This window comes from Antechinus flavipes, chromosome 5 (assembly GCF_016432865.1).
Source record: "Antechinus flavipes isolate AdamAnt ecotype Samford, QLD, Australia chromosome 5, AdamAnt_v2, whole genome shotgun sequence".
NCBI classification, from domain to species: domain Eukaryota; kingdom Metazoa; phylum Chordata; class Mammalia; order Dasyuromorphia; family Dasyuridae; genus Antechinus; species Antechinus flavipes.
Genome location: NC_067402.1, coordinates 160,614,265 through 160,635,331, shown reverse-complemented (window position 1 = coordinate 160,635,331; position 21,067 = coordinate 160,614,265). Strand labels below are relative to the sequence as shown.

At 35.8% G+C, this 21,067-nt stretch overlaps 1 protein-coding gene across 1 annotated transcript in view; it reads right to left on the bottom strand.

The window, feature by feature from the left end:
* The window catches only part of LOC127538646 (uncharacterized), a 61,652-nt gene extending 40,830 nt beyond the window's left edge, over window positions 1–20,822 (bottom strand). The window contains exon 1 of the mRNA XM_051962418.1: window positions 20,423–20,822. Coding sequence (XP_051818378.1) covers window positions 20,423–20,803 — 381 coding nt within the window. The 5' untranslated portion in view covers window positions 20,804–20,822. The remainder of the gene's footprint in view (window positions 1–20,422) is intronic.
* Window positions 20,823–21,067: the final 245 nt, after the last annotated feature.

The window sequence follows — 21,067 nt, the reverse complement described above, 5'->3', positions numbered from 1 at the left end:
TAAATAAAATAAAATAAAATAAAATAAAGGGTTGCATACCCTTTGATCCAGCAATATCTCTACCAGGGCCTTATCCCAAAGATATCATAAAAGAAGGAAAAAGACCCACATGTGCAAAAATGTTTGTAGCAGCTCTTTTTTTAGTGACTGGAAATCGAATAGATATCCATCAGTTGGGAAAAAGCTGAGTAAGTTTTGTCATATAAATGAAATAGAATACTATTGTTCTATAAAAAATGATAAGCAGGTTGATTTCATAAAAGTCTGGAAAAACTTATATAAACTGATCCTAAATGAAGTGAGCAGAACCAAGATAACATTGTACATAATAACAACAAGATTATGTGATCATCAACTGTGATAAATCTGGCTCTTTTCAACAATGACATGATTCAAGACAATTCTAATAAACCTGATGGAAAGTGCCATCCACATCCAGAGAGAGAACTATGAAGAGCTTAATATTTTCACCTTTTTGTGGTGGTTGTTATTATTATTGTTGTTGGTTTTTTCTTTTTCTTTTTTTTCTTTTCTGATTTTTCTTGCCTAGCATGACAAATATGGAAATACATTTAGAAGAATCACACATGTTTAACCTATGTTGGATTGCTTACCATCTTGGGGAGGGAGGAGGAGGTAAGAGAGGGAAAAAATTTCGAACACAAAGTTTTGCAGAGGTAAATGTCAAAAATTATCTTTGCATGTGTTTGGAAAAATAAAATTCTATTAAAAAAGAAAAAAAATTGTCAATTGTACTTCCACAATACCTTTTGTATCTATCCCCTTCTCCCCACTCACATGACCATCCAACTTCATTCAGATCCTCATCAAATCTTGCCTTGCTTAGCACATTAGTAGCCTCCTAATAGGTCTTTTCCCTCAAGATTCTCCCTTCCAATCCATCTTCCAAATAACTATGAAGATGATAGTCTTAAAGCACAGGCCTGATCATGTTACTTTTCTGCTCGATAAACTGTAATGGCTCCTTATTAATCTAGGATCAAATATAACTTCTTCTGTTTGACATTTCATGTTCTTCCCAATTTGGCTCCAACCTGCCTTTCCAGGAATACCATCTTTAATTTCTCTTCATTTATTGTTTGGTCCAGCCAAACAATGTCCTTCTTGCTGTCTCATTCATTTCCCTTCTCCTTGCCTTTGTACAGGATGCTGGTCACCATGTTTGGAATACATCCCTTACTTACTTCCAGCTGCCAGAATTCCTAGTTTCCTTTAAAGCGCAACTCAATGAAGCCTTCTAAACCTCCCAGATGATAATATCTCTCCACAAAAGTTTTCTCTTGATTTTTGCATATAATTAATTAGTTTTTTATATAATTAATTATATATGTGTATATTAACTCTCTCTAAAAATGTGAGCTACTTGAGGGCAGGGATTGTTTCATTTTTGTCTTTTTTCCCCCAGCACCAAGCATGGTGCCTGACAACAGTAGGTGCTTAATAAATGCTGGTTGATTGACTTGCCCATGCTTATTCAACTGGTAAATGTCTCAGGCAAAATGTGGATCCAAGATTTCTTGACTTTAAGTCTGTGTAGTCTTCTGTTCTTATTCACACCTGACTCATCTTGGTCCAGTGGATCAGACTTAGGAAATGAATAAAATGACTAGCGCATCTAATAAGAGGACATTTACATAATAGTAACATGGAAAGAATATTCAGCAAAGAGACAACATTCATTTGGTTAAATGCTGCTTCCTTGCCTCCACATTTGTCATGGTGGCTGGTACATCTAGTCAGAATCATGAAGTAAGTCTGAGCAACCTACAACACCTTTGTGGGATGGGATTTTCTATTTCTGTGACCAAGAAAATATTTCAACAGTGTGAGCCATAGTCAAATCTTAAAGAGATTATATATATGCATATATATATATACATATATATGCATATATACACATATATATATTCTGTTCTATAATTACATACATAATTGCATATATATAATACACATATATGCATATATACACATATATATTCTATTCTATAATTATATAATATATATAACATTTATATTATACATATAATTATATATAAATATATAATATATATAAAATCTCTTTATATCTTTATATCTTAGATTTTACACACATATATATAATCTCTTTAAGATTTGGCTACATATATATATAGCTTTTTTGGGGAAAACTTTACCTAATCTATGTAGCAGAGGCTTTAGCAGATGTTGGTCCTACCTCTAGGCCATGAAAATTATTTTTTTTAATCTGTTAATGCCAGAATACAAAATAAAAAGATAAAATTCCATGTATGATGTTTAACCATTCTAATTTTTGAATTATTTGTATTATTAACACGAGGCATTTTTTTCTAAGGGCAGCTAGGTAGCACAGTGAATGTAGCACTAGGTCTAGAGTCAGGAACATTCATCTTCCTGAGTTCAAATACCATCTCAGGCACTTAATACCTGTGTTACCATGAACAAGTCATTTAACCCTATTTGCCTCAATTTCCTCACTTGTAAAATGAGCTGGAAAAGGAAATAGCAAAGCAATCCAGTATCTCTGCCAAGAAAACCCATAGGGATCACAAGCTGACCTGACTGAAATGACTAAACAAAATTCTCTCCTATAGGCAGAAATCTCTTTCCAAATAATAATTTTTCCTAACATTGGCATTTTACTCCTGAAATATGATATGATCCATCATTTGCCATGAAAGAAACATGAGGAGATTCAAACAGCAAAGTGACTAGCAAGAAAAAGGGAGTCAAGTGAGAATGACATCTTTGTTCTAAAATATTTTAAGAAATTTGCTCTTAGGGATTTTTCTCCTTTAGGATTATTTCCAAGCCCAGAGCCACAGGATCCTAGATCCAGGAGATTGGAAGCCATTAGGCAGCTCTCAGATAAACACAGGTAAAATGCCAAATGAATTGGCCATTTGCCCTCAGACACAAAATGGAGTCAGATATCTTGTTCTGTGTAGTCAGCACCTGCAGATTTATATATTTGAAGAGATCAAGATGGTACACAAAAAATTTTAAACAAAGGGTTTTTTCGCCTAAACATTCTTTAAATGACTCCAAAGATATAATAAGAACAAAATGAAAATAAAAGAGATATTGAGATGTGAGGATCCCGTTTCTAGGGAAGAAACAAAAGACAAAGGCCTCTATGGTATTGTGGAGTCACAGATTATAGAACTCTCTGGGACCTTAGAGGAAAAAAAAGTATAACCCAAAGTATACTACACAAGGGCAAGCATAAGATCAAAGGGCATAGGCCAGGAGTAGTATTCTTTCCTGGTACTACTCAGGGATAATACCGGGATTGGGTTCATCATTGGCTCTTGCTGGGTTGGTTCTATTCTATCTACAGACTGATGTCTTCCCATTTGGGATGTAGAAAAAGAAGGAAGGTTAGAGCTGAAAGTTTATGCATAGGTAGAGAGTGAATTTTCCTGGGGAAAAACCTAAAATTACTAAGAATTTGAATTAGGGAATTTTGAAGGACTAGAGGTGCCTATAATGTCTGAATTGAAAAGAAAATTAAAATCTGGATCACAACAGCATTCTAGTGAGCTAAGGAAAAGTAGTTTAGGGTCTATAGTTGTTTGGAACTGAGATAGCTTAAGGATCATAGAATAGCAAGAATTATTAGGTTTTCTGACCTCAACCTCCTCCTTGACTTATCTCATATTTCATTTTATAATCTTGACTCTTAGATAATCCAAGGGTGCATTTCTGTACTTTCTCATGCATTAATAAAATATTACAAATATATTAAATTACTCAACTAGGTCCAGACCTCCAACCATAATGTATTAAACATAATATTCTTTTAAGAAACTTGAATTGAACATCAGTCCTTGAGTCAGGAGAACCCAACATCAAATTTGGCCTCAGACACCTAACACTTAATAGCTTGTGAGAAACTGGACAAGTCATTTAACTCCAATTACCTCACCATCTCCCCCCGCAAAAAAAAAACAGAAGAAATTTCTTATTCCAATAGTATTTACTTGTATCTGTCTGACCTCTTTATCTCTTAGCATTAACTAAATATTAAAGCTATTGACTTTTTTAATTAAATTAATAAAATAAAAATGGGAAATTATTTAAAATATTTTACCTATAAGAAATATCATAGCCAGAGTCACCTCAAATACTCAATGAATCTGCAGGTGACATAACTTTTTTGAAAACATAGCCTTAAAACCATTTAGTTCATTTAAGCTAACAAAGTCTCTTAGAAAGAATGCTCTCTTCCTCGTTGCAAAATAATTTAATAATAGCTTCATTTAAAAAATCTCCATCTTTTTTGTCTCTTTTATCTCCAGCCTTTACAAAAGAACAATTACTCCAGTTTCTTTCAAGCCTTCCCTCTTCCAGATAAATGACTTTGTAATGCTTAAAAAAAAGTTGGCAATTATAATCAGAAAGAAGTTTCTCCTCACCTTCTTCCTTTCTATCTTCTCCATAGTTTTGTTTTTGTTTTGTTTCATTTTTTTTAATTTATGGATTCTCCTAGATGAAAGCTAACCTCATACATTCCCTCCCCAGACACCACAGTGACTCATAAATGATAATTACACCTGTATCTTTTATCAGCTGTCCTTAGATAATAGCAAGCTAGGAGCAGGTAAGCACTTAAATAAGTGCTCAAGTAAGCACAAATTTAATAAATGTTTCTTAATCTGTTGTCTATATACCCACAAATGGTCCATAAATAGTTTGCAATGGGTGCTGGTGAACTTGGATGGAAAAATAATTGCACCACTATTTTCGCTAATCTTTGATCTCTCTTTAATTATTTATATTTATTTTATGGGACAGGTTCAGTAGATAGAGTACCAGGAGTAGAGTCAGAAAGATTCATCTTCTTGAACTCAAATCCAGTATCAAATACTCACTAGTTCTGTAAATCACCTCAGTTTCCACATCTATTAAATGAATTCAAAAAGGAAATGGCAAACCAATATGTTTGCCAAGAAAACCTCAAATAAGGGCACAAAGAGTTGGATGTGACTGAAATGACTAAATAAGAGCAATTTATTTTATGCATTTAAAAACAGTCTGAGAAGGTATTTGATCCCTTCATCAAGTGACAAATTATTCATGGACACAAAATGGCTTCTCTATAGCAGTAGGAGAGGCTTTTTAAAGATTAAAATAGGATCATAGATCTAGAGCTGAAAAAGATCTTAGAAGCTATCTTGTTCAACCCCATCATTTTACAAATAAGGAAACTGAAGTACAGAAAACCAAAGTTATCCTGCCAAGGTCAGATCCAGGCTTCAAATCCAGGTTTTCTATCTCCAAATCCAGAAGTCTTTCCATCACCAATTTCAAACTTAACAAAGAATTCTTTAAACTTTTTGAATTCAGATGTTCTGTGGTTAAAGGCTTGTTGTTTTGTTTGGTTTTGTTTTGTTTCAAACTATTTGTCAATGATCCAGTCTTCTCTGCTCCTCCTCTTGCCAGTCACCCTAATTATCTCTATGGCAATTGCTAACTCTAACCAATGACAGACACTGCAAGGAATCAAGTTTCTAGTTCTCTGGGAACCATCAAGACAGAATCATAAAATTATATACATAAAAGTGACTTTAGAATTTTTATAATACAATCCATCCCCTCATTTTAAGACTTGTTCTGGTTCTTTCCAAGGTGTCACAAGCATGCTCAGATATCTCTGATCATAAAATCAAATAAACAAAAATGTCTTCTTTTGACCCTTTTACTCCCCTGACCTACGATTCAAATTTCTTTAAAAATCATCCGTGTTCAGTCTCTACAATTCTTCCTACCCACAATCCCAGACAATCTTACTCACCAGCAGCAGAGGATTAGCCCATACTTTGTTGCATCTTAACTTCAGAGGCTGCACTGAATGCACAATCATATGCAAACAAAAAAAAATCATGCACCTACACTCCTTCCATTTCAGTTTTGGCTTATAGCCTTTTCAAGTTGAAGAATTTACCATTAGTGCAATAGTTGGGCTTGATGCCATTTTTGTCCTCATGGAAGAAATTTGAAAACATGACTGAAAATATGCTAAAAAGCATAGGAAAAAAGCTCACAGCCTTATTACTGATGACTGGGAAAGAACAAGAGCATTGTCCATTGTCCAGAACCTAGGCAAAGATACTATTGTGAAACTGACATACAATACTGATGAACTTTTCTGGACAACCAAATGTTGACATAATTTTCCATAAGCCTTGACAATTGATAGTATAAAAGGGCTTGGTCAGATCTACAAATATTGTGGACAGACCTCTGTTCCACTGCTAGCATTTCTTTTGGAGTTGTCGGGCCATAAACATCTTATCAATTGTTCCTCAGTGCTTTCTGAAGCCACACTGGCTTTCAGGATTATAACATTCTTCCTGGTGTAAGATCAACCTCTTAAGTGGGACTCTACAAAGAATCTTGCCTACAATGACTAAAAGAGAGGAACCCCCTGCCTGTGATTGACATAGGACAATTTATTCTTTTATCTTTATAGAGATGGACAATTGAGGTATCCTTGAACACCTGGGACATAATCTCCTTTGGCTATATAATTTGTAAAATTTCAATCAGCTTTTGCACAAGCAATAGACCCTCCATCTTGTAAATCTCAGCTGGCATAGAATCAACATCCCATTTTTATCACCCAAAAGAAGACTAATGGCATTCAAAATCTCTTCTTCAATTGGAACTTCAGATAGTGAAGGATTGACTGGCAAATAGTCAATGGCTTTAGCATTGATTGATGAAGGTCTGTTGAGAACATTATGGAAATTTCCAGCCATCTCTCTATGTTCATATCTTTATCACTAATTATTGTGGTTTCATTCAGCACTGAATTGAGTTGCACTGTAGTAGTAATGTACCATAGATCTTTGCCCATAAATAGCCTTTATTGCATCATGGGATTATTAGTATCAGCATAACAATAAAATTTTATCTGCCCTCTTACTGAGCCAAGAATCCTTCATTTCTCTAAGCCTTGCATGTACCTTACTTTTGGTGGAATTAGATGCTGCCTCCTTAGAGATGAACTATGTTGCTGGTACATTTTGTAGAATTCTTGTTTTTCATTTAGCAGCTTCTGAATTTCCTTGTCATTTTCATCAAACCAGTCCTGATATCTGCGAATGTTCTGACCCAATGAGCAAATGCAGTGTTGAACTCTCTAATCTCTAAAAACTTCCCACTTCTTTTCTGCTCCATTGTTGTCAACTGTGTATTGGCTCAACTTACGTTCCAAATTAGTAGCAAATTACCCTTTCAGAGAAATACTCTTATCTGTTGACATTAATTCTTCTGGGAGTGTTTTTCACCTTGGAATTGCCACTTTTGTTGAATGCAAATATTTATTTTGGAGAAGATAAGTCTGTGATCAGTCCAGCACTCTGCACCACACTTTGTCTGTCCTTCTGTAACATCCTGTCTGTCTCTTCTCCTTATAGTCACTACAGATGTTTGCTGTGAGGGTGCATCCCTGAAGTTTTGTTGCATTTAGGTAAATTTAAGATAGGGATGGTAATGAGAAGTTCATGAGATGCACAAGTTTTCAGTAATAAGTGACCACTGCTGTTGCTGTTTTCAATTCCATTCCTCCCAAGGACTACCTGTCATGTCTAGTAGGTCCTACCATAGTATTAAGGTCATTCAGAATTATAAGCTTGTTCTCTTTTGACACATTGATAATAAAAGTCTCCCAGGTCTTCATTTCTTTTATCTCAACAGTATTTGTCATGGTGGGAACAGTGATGACAGTAGTATGGCACTTTCCTCCAAATGGCAATAGTATTGTCATGAGCCTGTCATTCACTCCTTTTGGTAAGAATACAAGCTTGTTGAGTAGATAAGTTTTGAGTGCAAAACCTACACCAGGGAGTTGTGAAATGATCCAATAATTTTGAAGAGCAATTTAAAACTATGCCCAAAGGGCTATAAAATAGTGCATATTCTTTGATCCAGCAGTCTCTCTTGGATTTGTATCCTCATAAAAGAGGGAAAAGAACCAACATGTGCAAAAATGTTCGTAGCAGCTCTTTGTAATGGCAAAGAAGTGGAAATTGAGTGCCCATCAGATAGGGAATATCTGAATAAGTTATGGTATATGAATGTAATGGAATACTACTGCTTTATAAGAAATTATGAGCAAGGTGATTTCAGAAAAGCCTGGAAAGACTTACATGAATTGGTATTGAGTGAAATGAGCAGAACCAAGACAATGCAATACACAGTAACAAGATTAAATGATGATCAACTGTGATGAACTTGGCTATTCTCAACAATGTAGTGATTAAAAGCAATTCCAGTAGACTTGGGATAGAAAATGCCATCCACATCCAGAGAGAGAACTGTGGAGACTGAATGGGTATTGAACCATAGTATCTTTATCTTTTGGGGGGTATTTCATTTTGTTTTTTCTTGCTCATGTATTTTCCCTTTTGGTCTGATTTTTCTTGTATGACATGACAAATAAAAAGAATTAAAAAGAATTGTACATATTTAACCTATATCATATTGCTTGCTGTCTTAGGGAGAAGGGAGGCAGGGAAATTTGGAACAAAAAATCCTAAAAAAATGAATGTTGAAAACTATCATTAAATGTATTTGGAAAAATAAAATACTATTGATTTTTTTTCAATGTACATCAACTTCACAGTGGTCTCTTTCCCTATGGCTACTCCAGAAAAACATGTAAGTTGGCCTTTATTTGCCAGTTTTGTTTCACTCAGCATTGTTATTTGGATGCATTGCCTATTGAGTTCTTTCATGACAAGAGCTGTTCATCTTTCAATTCTCCTGGTTTTTGTGTTGTCTACAAGGTACCAGTGGTGACTGGAACCAACTTTGCAGAAGTTTTTGTACTTTTTTTGTGTTTCAATAGGGTTGGATTCCTGCCTGCCATGGTAATCAGGTCAGGGTTGGGTAAGCAGACAATTTTTAGGGCACATTTTCTATCCCCTTCCTCTCACCCAGAGGTGAACAATGTGATCCTTAAAAAGCTGCTCAGACACTCAATGGGCTGTCGAATCCTACTGCTGCTTCCAGTGAGATGATCCTACATTCTAGACCACCTGTGTGCAGAGTTGTGACTAAAGATCCCTGTGTATCCACATCTGCTGCCTCATCACTCCCCCATCATCACAGTAGTTTGAGATAAGTGGAAATGGTAAAATGGTATGGATGATGTCTTTTGATTCAGGTGTAGACTGGATTTAAGTAAGGCAGAGTTACACAAAGTCATCAGTCTCATTCTCTCTTACTGAATCATCACTGTCCAGGGGTAGGACAGAGTCATGATGGATCATAATGGCTCAAGATGCAGTGGATATAGGCCAGCTAGGTGATACAGTGGATAGAGCACCAACCCTAAAGTCAGGAGAACCTGAGTTCAAATTTGGCCTCAGATACTTAATACTTCCTGACTATGTGACCCTGGGCAAGTCACTTAACCCAATTGCCTCAGGAAAAAAAAAAAAAAGATGCAGTGGATGACCTTGGTGACTTCAATGCCTAATTAAGCTCCAAGCTCTCCACAGAGCCTGCCTTTGCATCCAATAACAAATTGTTCTCATCTGCCCATTCCAAAAGGGGAAGTCTTCACACACTTGGGGAAGATATCCCCCAGTTCATTGTAGTATTTGAGACCCCCTTGATTACCTTCAACTTAGCCAGTCTGCTGAAATGGTTTACTGGGGGCTGCCATTGTGCATTCTACAGCTTCTTGGAGCCACAGGTGAGAGTTAGGTGGATCAGGTGGACACCAAAGGTGAAAAGCAGCTCTGGCAACCTCCCAGGGACTTAGCAGCCCTCATACCAGAGGTACTGATCTTCCCTAAACATACCCCACATCCAGCTCTGGAAAGGATGGATTGAAGTAGGATGAGATTAGTGTCAGAAAAATCAGTTAGAATTCCTACCAAGAAGTGTCTCTGTGAGTGGAGACAGAGAGACACACATAAAAGATGTTACATCTATATATCCCTAGAGAAAGAGATTATAAGATATAGTGATGAACAATACTTGAGGTGAGGTGAGTTTAACACCAAGTTTGTGAAAATAAGTTACTAGAAGGATGGCAATGCCCTCAATAGTACTAAAAAAGTTTGTAGGGTTTGTAGGGAAATGACGAATTCTGTTTGAACAAGTTGAATTTGAGATGCCCATAGGCCATCCTTTTTTAAATGTCCAAAAGGTAGTTGATGTTATGAGACTAGAACTCTAAAAAAAAAGAGAGAGAGAGAGAGTGGGTCTCCATAAAAATTATGGGATTCAGGTGCATAAAGATGATAATCAAACTAGTGGGAGCTGATGAAATCAAATGAGAGAGTACAAGACAAAAAGAGGTCTAGGACATGACCTACACTTGAGGGCATGACAAGGCTGGAGTATCCAGATGCACCTTCACTTGTGATAGCTTATGTTCTTTACATCTTCTGACTCCCAGCTTCAATATTCATTCAAACTCGGCTCTTGGTGAACCCCAAATACTTGTATGGAGCCCAACTTCTTGACATACCTACTTCTTTCAGGAAAATAGACCAACTGTTCTTTTATAACTGAGAGGATGGAGCATGGCCAAATCCCATTTATGAGCAGTTATGAGCCCTCTTTGATCCTGGTGCATAATGACTCCCTCATCAGAGCACAACAAACAATCAGACCCATCCTCAAGAAGTGGTAATAAATAAAAATATCACTGGATCCTTACAATTATCCTCTCAAGTCAAAGATGCTAAAGGAATTATGTATTCCTTGAAACTAAATTGTTCCAAAATTAGTTTCTTATGAGTGTGAATCACAACGTAACATTTACACTCTTTCTATTATTGTTTGCTTGCATTTTTGTTTTTCTTCCCAGGTTATTTTTACCTTCTTTCTAAATCCGATTTTTCTTGTGTAGCAAAACAACTGTATAAATATGTATACATATATTGTATTTAACATATACTTTAACATATTTAACATGTATGGGACTTCCCGCCATCTAGGGGATGGGGAGGGAGGAAGGAGGGGAAAAGTTGGAACAAAAGTTTTTGCAAGGATCAATGTTGAAAAATTACATGCATATGTTTTGTCAATTAAAAGCTATAATAATAAAAGAAATAAATATAAATAAAAATAAAAATTAGTTTCTTCTGATGTTCATAATCAACTTATCTACCATGCCTCTTTCAAAAGAGTAAATATCTTTTGTTTTCAAGATCATTTTTAGCTCTGACAGAGCTGAATGAAAAATCAAAGTTTTGGGCTAGCTGGTCTCTTAACTCTACACATATGGTTATGTAGGTTGGACTCCCGAAGTCCAAAGTAGAGGGTCTCTAACTCAGGAGAGAATTCAGAATAAGGAGTTACAGAGAGTCAGGCTTGTCTCCATTGAGAGGAAGCCTCTCCAAAGAACTTTGGGGGTATGGGAAGAGCAGTGCCCAGAAAGAGTAAGGGAGTAATGTCAGAGTTAAGGGACAAGTGGAAGACTTTTGAGGCTAAGTCTCCCAGACACAGAGGGGCTCTTGGACAAAATCTGGAAAGAAAAAAAGGAGATCTAGGATCAAGTGGAGGAGTTCTGAGACAAAGCAGAATCTGCAGCCAAGCCACTTCATGCAATAAGGCCAAAATATGGATGATCAAACTCAGTCTGTGCCCATCTATTAGCACTGTGGGTTATATGGTTTAGAGAAAGTAGAGTTGTCTCTCTAGAGGCTCCCACATATTTTCCCCTTGTTTAGGGTCTCAACCACAGGATCATACTATAAATGTGAAGGATTATATTAGTCTTTTGGTAAAATTAGAGCGTGCTGGAACAGAAAAGTTGTTTTGACTCTTTGTGAACTTGGGTCCAAGTCCTTTCTATTTTGTGTTTTCTGTTGTGTGAAATAAAGTCTGTCATATAGTTGAAATGCTGTTAGTCTGAATGCTTACAAGAAAGCTGAGGGCCCTCCTATACCTTTTCCAGAAAGAACTAGACATGACAAATTCTGATATTCCCAGGGAAATCTTCTAGGTGGATATATGAGCCAAAAAGAGTGATCTGTAAGAAACTCCCTGGGTCTGAATTTTAGCCATAGGTTACATTTATTGTCTTCTTTTTCTCTTCACTTCAATATAATTTGAGCAAACACCTCTTTTACTATGAAGAATCCAATCATTTCTGGGTGTTTGAGCTCTACCTGACCCATCATTTTACTATTTAGTTGAATGGAGGGTCACCCTCTCCAGACCAGGATCATAAACGTCCTGTCCTTATAATATTGGCTTTCGCTTCCAAAGTGGTTTTAATGTCCAACCTCTCACTGTCCTTGGTGCAGAATTACAAAACCAAATGTTTCAACCTTGTATTGGAAAAAGTGTTAACTTGGTGATCTGTCCTGTTCTGTCTTTGGAAAGAAGGAATCATGAATGGAAAGCTTACGGGCAGTTCAAATCAGGTTAGCACATGTTCTTGGCTGGAAAGAATCTTTAATTTCCTATGATTGATATAGCACATTCATTCAAATGGCCCCCGTGGTTCCTGGCTCATAAGATTTCTGCAGTTTCCAGCACATCCAGCAAGTGGAATTTTTTTTAACTAAAGTGCCACTGTAGATTACATAACCAAGATGATGGAAATTCCAACTTCACAGACCCTAGTATTTTGGAGACTGTGCCTTAGTAATGGAGTAAAATCTAGTTGTTTATTCTGTGGTTCAGAAATTTTAGTCAAGAGCAAGGGATTTTTATGCCATGGACTCATTTGACTATTGGGTGAAGCCTGTGGACCCTTTCTCACAATAATGTTTTTAAATGTATAGGATGCAAAGGAAGCTAATTCTATTTTTAAAAAAGATTCCTTTTTTCTCCATCAAAGTTTACATACTACTAGGGATAGAACTTCAATTGGAAATTCTTTCTCCTAAGAAAGACTAATTTGTCCATTTATCAAATAAATCTTCATTACTAAAATAAGGACAAAGGAAGCACTTAAGCAAAAAACACAAAATGTAGGAATCTTTTTGTCCAATGAGCTTAAAATTGGCTATTCAAAAACAAGTTCTACTCTTATTACAATTCCTACTCCATCACTATATCCTTTCTCAAACTTAAAAAAATAAACAAAAAATCTCCAGTTTTCTTTAGTGTAAGTGAAATTATTTTTTAGAATTTCAACTCATTTGGTGAAATATATATTTCTCTGATTTTTTTTCTTCTGGTATGAAACTTTTATTTTTCTTTTTATTTCTATGTTAGAAACCTTGTGCATCTCAGTCTTGACATCTAAAGTTTGTGTATCTTAACAGAGTTTGATAACTTTATTTTTACAGACATGAAAAGTTCCATAAACTTCACTGGTTCCCTGAAATCAGATATTGAATCATAGCTTTGGAAAGGAACCTTTGAGATCATCAAATTCATACCTTTGACTTTACCATTGAGGAAACTGAGGGTTTGGAAAGGTTAGTATACCAAAACAGAGTTTTTCTTTGACCCTCAGCCCATTATTTTTGTACTACCTCATGATCTTTCCATTATTCCATTGAAATAGAAGCCAAGAAACTTATTTCTCTTTTCCGAATGAGTGATGCAACCAAATATCTGGGTTGGAAAATTCCTGTGTCTAAGTACACTTGGGCATATCTCTCTCTATCAGGGCAGCAATGAGAGGCATAGTAAAAATTTGCAAGGCTTAAATTTGATGAAATGGGATAGGAACCTCCAGAATCCCAGTTTTACTCATCACTTATTTGGGCTTGTAGACAAAGTGGGAAGTACAGAATGGATTTAGCACTTTCTAGTTCTCAACAATTAAAATTTTAAAGACCCAAGAAAATTGTGTTTGGATCCCATGGAAGAATGAGATAGTGTTTTGTTTTTTTAATGCTATCAAAAATCAAAACCCTTGATCAACCTAGATCCTCATTTAAAAAAAAAGTTTTAAAATTCAATTTTATTTTCATTTCTCAATCAATTACTGTTTCTTAAAAATGAAATGAACATTTTTTGTAGGACCTCCATCTTCAAAAATAATAATAGCTAACATTTATGTAGCACTTTCAGGTTAGCAAAGTGCTTTGCAAATATCATCTCATTTGATCCTCACAAAAACCTTGGAAGGTAGATGCTATTATTATCCTTATTTTCCAGATAAGAAAATGAGACAGATTTGCCAAGGGTCCATGGAGCTAGAAAGTGTCTGAAGATGAATCTGAACTCAATTCTTTCTGACTCCAGATTCAGGGCTCTAACCACTGTACCATCTCACTGCTCTCCAAGATAATTTAAGGACCAAAGACTGTTCAAATGATGGAGAGTATTTCTGATCTCTTTACTTCAATCTAGTTCAGACTATTTGTCCCAAAACATTGGTCTCTCTGTCTTTTCTCTCTCATTCCAACCCCATTCTCCATTCAATTGCTGAAATGATTTTACTAAAGATTTTAATTTAAGTGCCCACTAGCCATATAAGCTCCAGTGACCTCAAATCAAATATAAAATTCTATTTAGCATTTAAACCTATTTACAACCTTGATCTTTACTAATTTTCTAGTCATCTTACATTTTTCTCCCTTCTACATATTCTATAATCTATCTATTCTAGTTTATTTGCTGTTTTTCACATCCAATACTCCCTCTCCCAAATCTTTACATTTGTTCTAGATGATCCCCAAGCATGGAATATTTACCCTACTCACCTCTACATCTCTTTCTTCCTTCAATACTTAGCTTAATCCCACTTTGTTGTTAATTTAATAAATTTTTAGAATTTTCAGCTCCAAATTCTTTCACTCCTGCCACCCCTTCCCCCACCCATTAAGAATGCAAGCAATATAATTCCCATTGTGCATATGAAGCCATGCAAAATATATTTCCATATTAGCCATGTTTTGAGGAGAAAAACAAAAGAAATAAAGGAAGTGGAATAAAGTGTGCCTCAATCTGCACTCAGAATTAATCAGTTATCTGGAAGTGGATAGCCTTTTTCATCAGGAGCTAAGTCTGTCAAAGTTGACCATCCTTACAAAATTACTTCTTATCATACACATTGTTCTCACTTTACTTTTTATCAGTTTATATATCTTCCCAGGTTTTTCTGAAATCATCCTCTTCATCATTTCTTATAACACAATAGTATTCCATAACAATCCAGTACTATAATTTGTTTAGTCATTCCTAATTGATGGGCATCATGTCCATTTTTAATTTTGCCTCCACAAAAAGAGTTACTTTTTAAAAGTAAAAAAAAAAAAAAAAAAATATAAATATTTTTGTACATATGAGTTCTTTTCCTTTTTCTTTGATAACTTTAGTAGTATTGTTGGATCAAAGGATATACATAGTCTTATAGCACTTTAACTATAGTTCCATATTGTTCTACAGAAAGTTGGATCAGTTCACAGCTCCACTAATAATGTATCAGTGTACCTGTTCCCACATACCCTCCAGAATTAGTCATTTTCCTTTTCTTTCATCTTATCCATTATCTTATGGATATGATGTGGTACTTCAGAGTTGTTTTAATGTGCACTTCCGTAATTATTTGTGATTTAGAACATTTTTTCATATGACTTTTGATAACTTTGATTTCTTCTTCTGAAAACTACCTGTTCAGATCCTTTGACCATTTTTCAATTGGGGATTGTAGATCTTCATTTGTAAGATATTTATGACAAAGGATTGTCGATTTAAATTAAAGTCTAATAGGCCTATGCTAAATAAATATGGACAGGTTAATCACTGGAAGATCATTGATGCCCAATAATGACTTCTTAGACCAAGACAGATTTAAAACTGGGGATTAGGGATGAGGGAAAAGGCCCCTTTAAGATTACTCAAGCCAAATCCCTCATGATGGAAGGAATACCTAAATGCACAAAATCACAGACCATTCAAAATAAAGTCCCTAAAACAGAGTAAAAAATCTTGAAATCCTCCCAGTCTTGATTTTTTAAGATTTTGTGGGTTTAAAAACTGTTGGTGACTGAATAATATAAGTTCACACATCTTCATATGTGAAGACCTGGGTGTTCACACATACAAAAATAAACCAAGATCTTTCATTCCCTCTCAGTCTACATGGCCTTCCTCTTAGACCAGATGTTATTTCAGGTTTTTCAAAGCCTTTGTAATGAATCGCCCTCCAGCATGAATACCAGGGAGCTGAAGACAAATAGAGAGACATGTCCCCATTTCTTAGCTATTATTATGTCCTGGTATTGAACATTATTAAAATTTGTTGTCTCTAGTAAGTCAGTCTAAATGATGTAGATCAGTGCAAGCTAAGTGGAAATATTTTTGCCTGCCAAGCAAGATTATAATAGAAGATCATTCATCATCAGCCGAGGGAAAACTTGGGGTTGCGTAATTACTAGGATAATAATAAAGCCCTGCACTTCTCTGGTGTGGTTCATTGGAAGATCTCAAGCAGTTCCAGGCTACTATTAACAAAATATTATCAGTTTATGAGAAGTCAAGATAGTGAGTATACCCTAACCTGAGACAGACACCTAGAAAAGCTAAGAAAGTTACTAATGATACAATTTGGTTGAAGAATTGAAAAGAAATCTATGATTGTTTCTATTCAAGGACATGATGAAGGAGAAAGACAGCTGGACTGTCAGAGGACCACCTCCTATCTTATAACCTCTGTTGGCTCAGGCAAATTAACTAATTTCTCTAGACTTCAACTTCTTAATTTTTAAAATAAAAGGGAAAGAGGTAAACTAGATGGTTTCTAGGGGCTCTTGTAGTTCTAAATCTATAATCCTCTAACCCTATATAAACTTTCTAGACTTCATGTTCATCATCTGTAAAAATAGGTCCAGGGTGGGAGGATTGGATTAGATAAAGGATACTTCCTTTTGTTTGTTTGTTGTTGTTGTTTTTTGCTGAGGCACTTGGGGTTGAGTGACTTGTCCAAGGTCACAAAGCTGCCCCTAGATCAGGGATTCTTAACCTGGGGTCCATGAACTTATAAATATATGTGTGTGTGTGTGTGTGTGTGTGTGTGTGTGTGTGTGTGTATGTGTGTGTGTATTGGGGCAGCTAGGTGGTGCAGTGGATAGAGCACCAGCCCTGAAGTCGAGGACCTGAGTTCAAATCTGACCTCAGACACTTAATACTTACTAGCTTTGTGACCTTGGGCAAGTCACTTAACCCCAACTGCCTCAGAAAAATATAGATATATATATAATAACTATTTTAAAATAATTTTTCCTTTGTAATCTCCTGTATTATATGAATTTTTAAAATGTCATTTTAAAAAGGCAAATCAGTTAACAAGCATTTATTAAGTATCCACTATGTTCTAGACACTGTACAAAGTGCTTGCATTACAAAGAAAAGCAAAAGACTATCCCTTCTTTCAAGGGACTCACACTCTGATTGAGGAGATAATATGCAAGCAACTCTGTATGGACTATGTGTTTGTGTGTGTGTCTGTGTGTAACATATAGGGTAAATTGGGCATAATCAATAGAGGGAATATGCTAGATATTGGAGGTATTGGGAGCTGAAGTTAGTCAAAGAAACCAGAAAAGGGAAAATACTAGCATTAAGGAGGATTAAGGAATAGCTTCTTGTAGAAGATGGGACTTGAACGAAGCCAGGGAAGCCAAGAAGCAGAGCTAGGGAAGTCCATAAGCTTCACAAGACTGCCCAAGATGGTCATGATGCTAAAAAGATCAAGAACCCCTGAACTAGATGATCTTTAGATTATCATGTTATGACTTTTAGAACAGGGCTTCTTAAATTCTTTCCACTCAAGATCCCTTTTCTCCCAAGAAATTGGTACATGACCCCAACTTTAATTTGAGCTGAGATGTTTGTGGCAGTAATGTTGTGTATTCAGAACCAAGCTGCAGGGAAGTCATGGTATACAAATGGGCAAGTGCTGCCAGAACCACTTCAGATTTATTATGAATTGATTTTGAATTAATTTTTGGTCATTGCATTCAGAAACCTTTTACTCTTGCCAAATTTTGGGGGATCCTGCCACATTCAGTTAGGTGACCCTCTAAGGTGTCACACCCTTCAGTTTAAGAAACTTTGCTCTAGATGAGAGAACATTACGACAAGAGTTGTGGGGCAGGACTGTGATCTGTACAGCAAGTGATCATACACATCTTCAACATAGGTCTCCATACTCACCATGACACAATTCTTCAAGAACAAAGAAATCATAAATAACTCATGGATATATGGTGGTTTATAAAGTAATTTCTTCACTATATTATGTTGAAATAGTGTTTCAAGTATTATCTCCAATTCGGAGATAAGAGGAAGCAGTGACTCAGACTCAGAGAGTTGAATAACTTGCCTATTAATTATCAGGTCTAGGACTCAAATATCAGTTTTTTCATGCCAAATTCAGTGTTTTTTGCATGATACCATCTTACTTTTGGTAATAATGCTAGGAGCAACAAATTGTGCACCCAAACCTACTGGCTGGTTATTGCACTCTCTGAAACATGTCATTAAATACAAATTTTGTTGAAGTTACAGCATATAGAGGGCCTAATGTGTTCTACTATTGAGAATTGTAGATAGATGGATTGATGGATGGATAGATAGATAGATAGATAGATAGATAGATAGATAGATAGATAGATGGATGATAGATGATAGATGTAGATACATAAGTATAATATTCATAGACTTATCAAATGGAAGGGATATCTGAAAAAAGGAACTGTTTGAAAACTACTTAAGGAGCTGAGAGAAGGGAGAAATATGTCTGGCTGTTATATAAAACAAGAAGCTGACTGCTTACAATCTGGGAATCTGAATGGACAAAGGAGGTGATGTGCTAGGCTAAAAGAGTAGAGAGAGGAGTGACAATATCATGTCATCATATTTGGGGATTTTCACTTCAGAATCTGGGGTCCCAGTCTGGCAACTAAGGAAATCTAAGTAGATTATATTGCCCAAGAAAAGTGCCAGAAGATCATAGAATCTCTTGGTAGAACTGATCCAAAATCATTTAGTCTAATCCTTTGCTTAGTGAATTAATCCTTGCTATAACATCTTTGAAAAATAACTACCTATCTTCTACTAGGATGTTTCCAATGATTAATGTTCTAGAAACTCAGACAGTCATCCTGTTAAAACTTATTAAATATTCAAACGTTCTCTAATTTCATAAACTATCCCAGTGAACCAAACACCAATGAAGGATCTTTGCTTCAGCATTCCCAAATATATATATATTCATTTTGTCAACACCATTAGTCCAGTCTCAAATATAAGTGTTAATGAAAACTATAAACTTTTCCAAGACAAAATTATTGCTGAACAATAGCAAAAAGCTCAGAAAATTACACTGAAAACATCCACATTCTTAACTTTTTTCCATATCAGTTCAATTTCTTCATAGCTATGGAGTCCTCTGGAAAGTTCATTTTGCAACAATTAAGATGATTGAAATCTTTATCTTTCACTCGTTATATTTGACCTTCTCCTTCCTCCTCATCCATTGAATACTTCCTAAGAGTTTCAAGAGGCAGATTTCTCTTACATATCACACCATATTTTTTTGGTCTTGGTAGCCTCCAGACAAGAGTAGAATAGTATAGTACAATAGACAGAGGGACTAGATATGGAATCAGAACAACTTGTATTCAAATTCTGCCTTTTACATACTGGCTATAAGAGCCTAGACAAGTCATTTAATCTGTCAGAAACCCGAGAAACTTTCTAAAGATAAATTGCAAAATAGTCACTAATCTATGTTGGAAGAAAGATAAAATCACAGGTCCAACCTCACTCCTCTTCCTCTCCCTTCTAAAAAGTGAACAATACATATATAGGGATTTAATGAATCCTTACTGAAGTGAATTTAATTCCAGAAGGTATTATTTCCCTTCAAGGTCAATGTTCATTTGACCATCATAAAAAATATTAATTAAGCACATATTATATGGAGAGCAGTGTCCTATATGGTAGAGGGAGGAAGAATAAAAAATTTAAGTAACATATATTCCCTGCCCTCATGAAGCTTACAGCCTGGAAAGGGGAAACAAATATAAATATCTCTAATTCTCTCCATTATATGATTAGAATTGTAAGAAAGAACTGCTTGAGCCAGTTATTGATGAGATTGATATTATAATAATTAATATAGATCTGTTCAAACTAGAAAAGATCTCTCAGAACACAATCTATTTTGTCTTCCCATTCTCTTTTCTTTGAATGAAGAAACTGAGGTCTTGAATAGGTATATGGTAGTATCACAGTCACATTATTGGTGACAAAGTCAAATTCAGTTTATTCAAAAAGTTCCCAAAAATATGAAGGATATTAAGAGTTTATCTTCCATGGTTTATAGTTCAATCAATAAACATAGAAAATAGCAACTATGTAATACTCACTATACCAGGAAATGGGGATACAAAAATCCTCAAGGAGCCTATTATATACTGATCCCTTTTACTACCAATTTGTAGAACTGAGAGGCACTAACCTTTGGCATTTCAATGATGGATGGTCTGGGTATGGAAGTGTGGAACATAACTGAATTGCAGTCTGACTCATCTGCTGGAAACACAGGCAGATCCTCTGGAACAGGAGCAAGCTGAGCAACAGCGTGGTTACCTGTACTGCCATTTTTCTCTGAGTGAGTACAGGAACTCAGCTTTTCCTCTAGGATTTCCTCTGGTCCTCCTGGATGACTTTCATGACCATCAGCTTTGGCCAAGGGCTGGACATAGATAGTGGAATGGGAGTCAGCTGGACTGGATTGATCAAAGGGCACATTATCGCTTGTGTTCCCAAAGCAGGCGAGGAAGGCCGAGCAAGGAAACGGATGCATTCTTGGAGTCAGCCTTGTTTTCCACGTTGACATTGAAGCATTGCTAGGTTATAAAATCCAGTGGAAAAAAAGAAAAAACTGAGGGGAGTATGAGCAAGGTCAAGGCATTATGCTCATAATTCCTACAAGACTTCTCATTCAGAGACAAGAACCTTACAGACAAATCCCCAGATAAGATACTTAAGAAGCCAAAACAGAGAAGTCTCTGGTAACTGGCTGGTTATATTCCCTTGTTAGATTCTGTGGATAGGATTGCTATTACCAATAACTCTAATTCTACCCAGCAACTCCATGCTG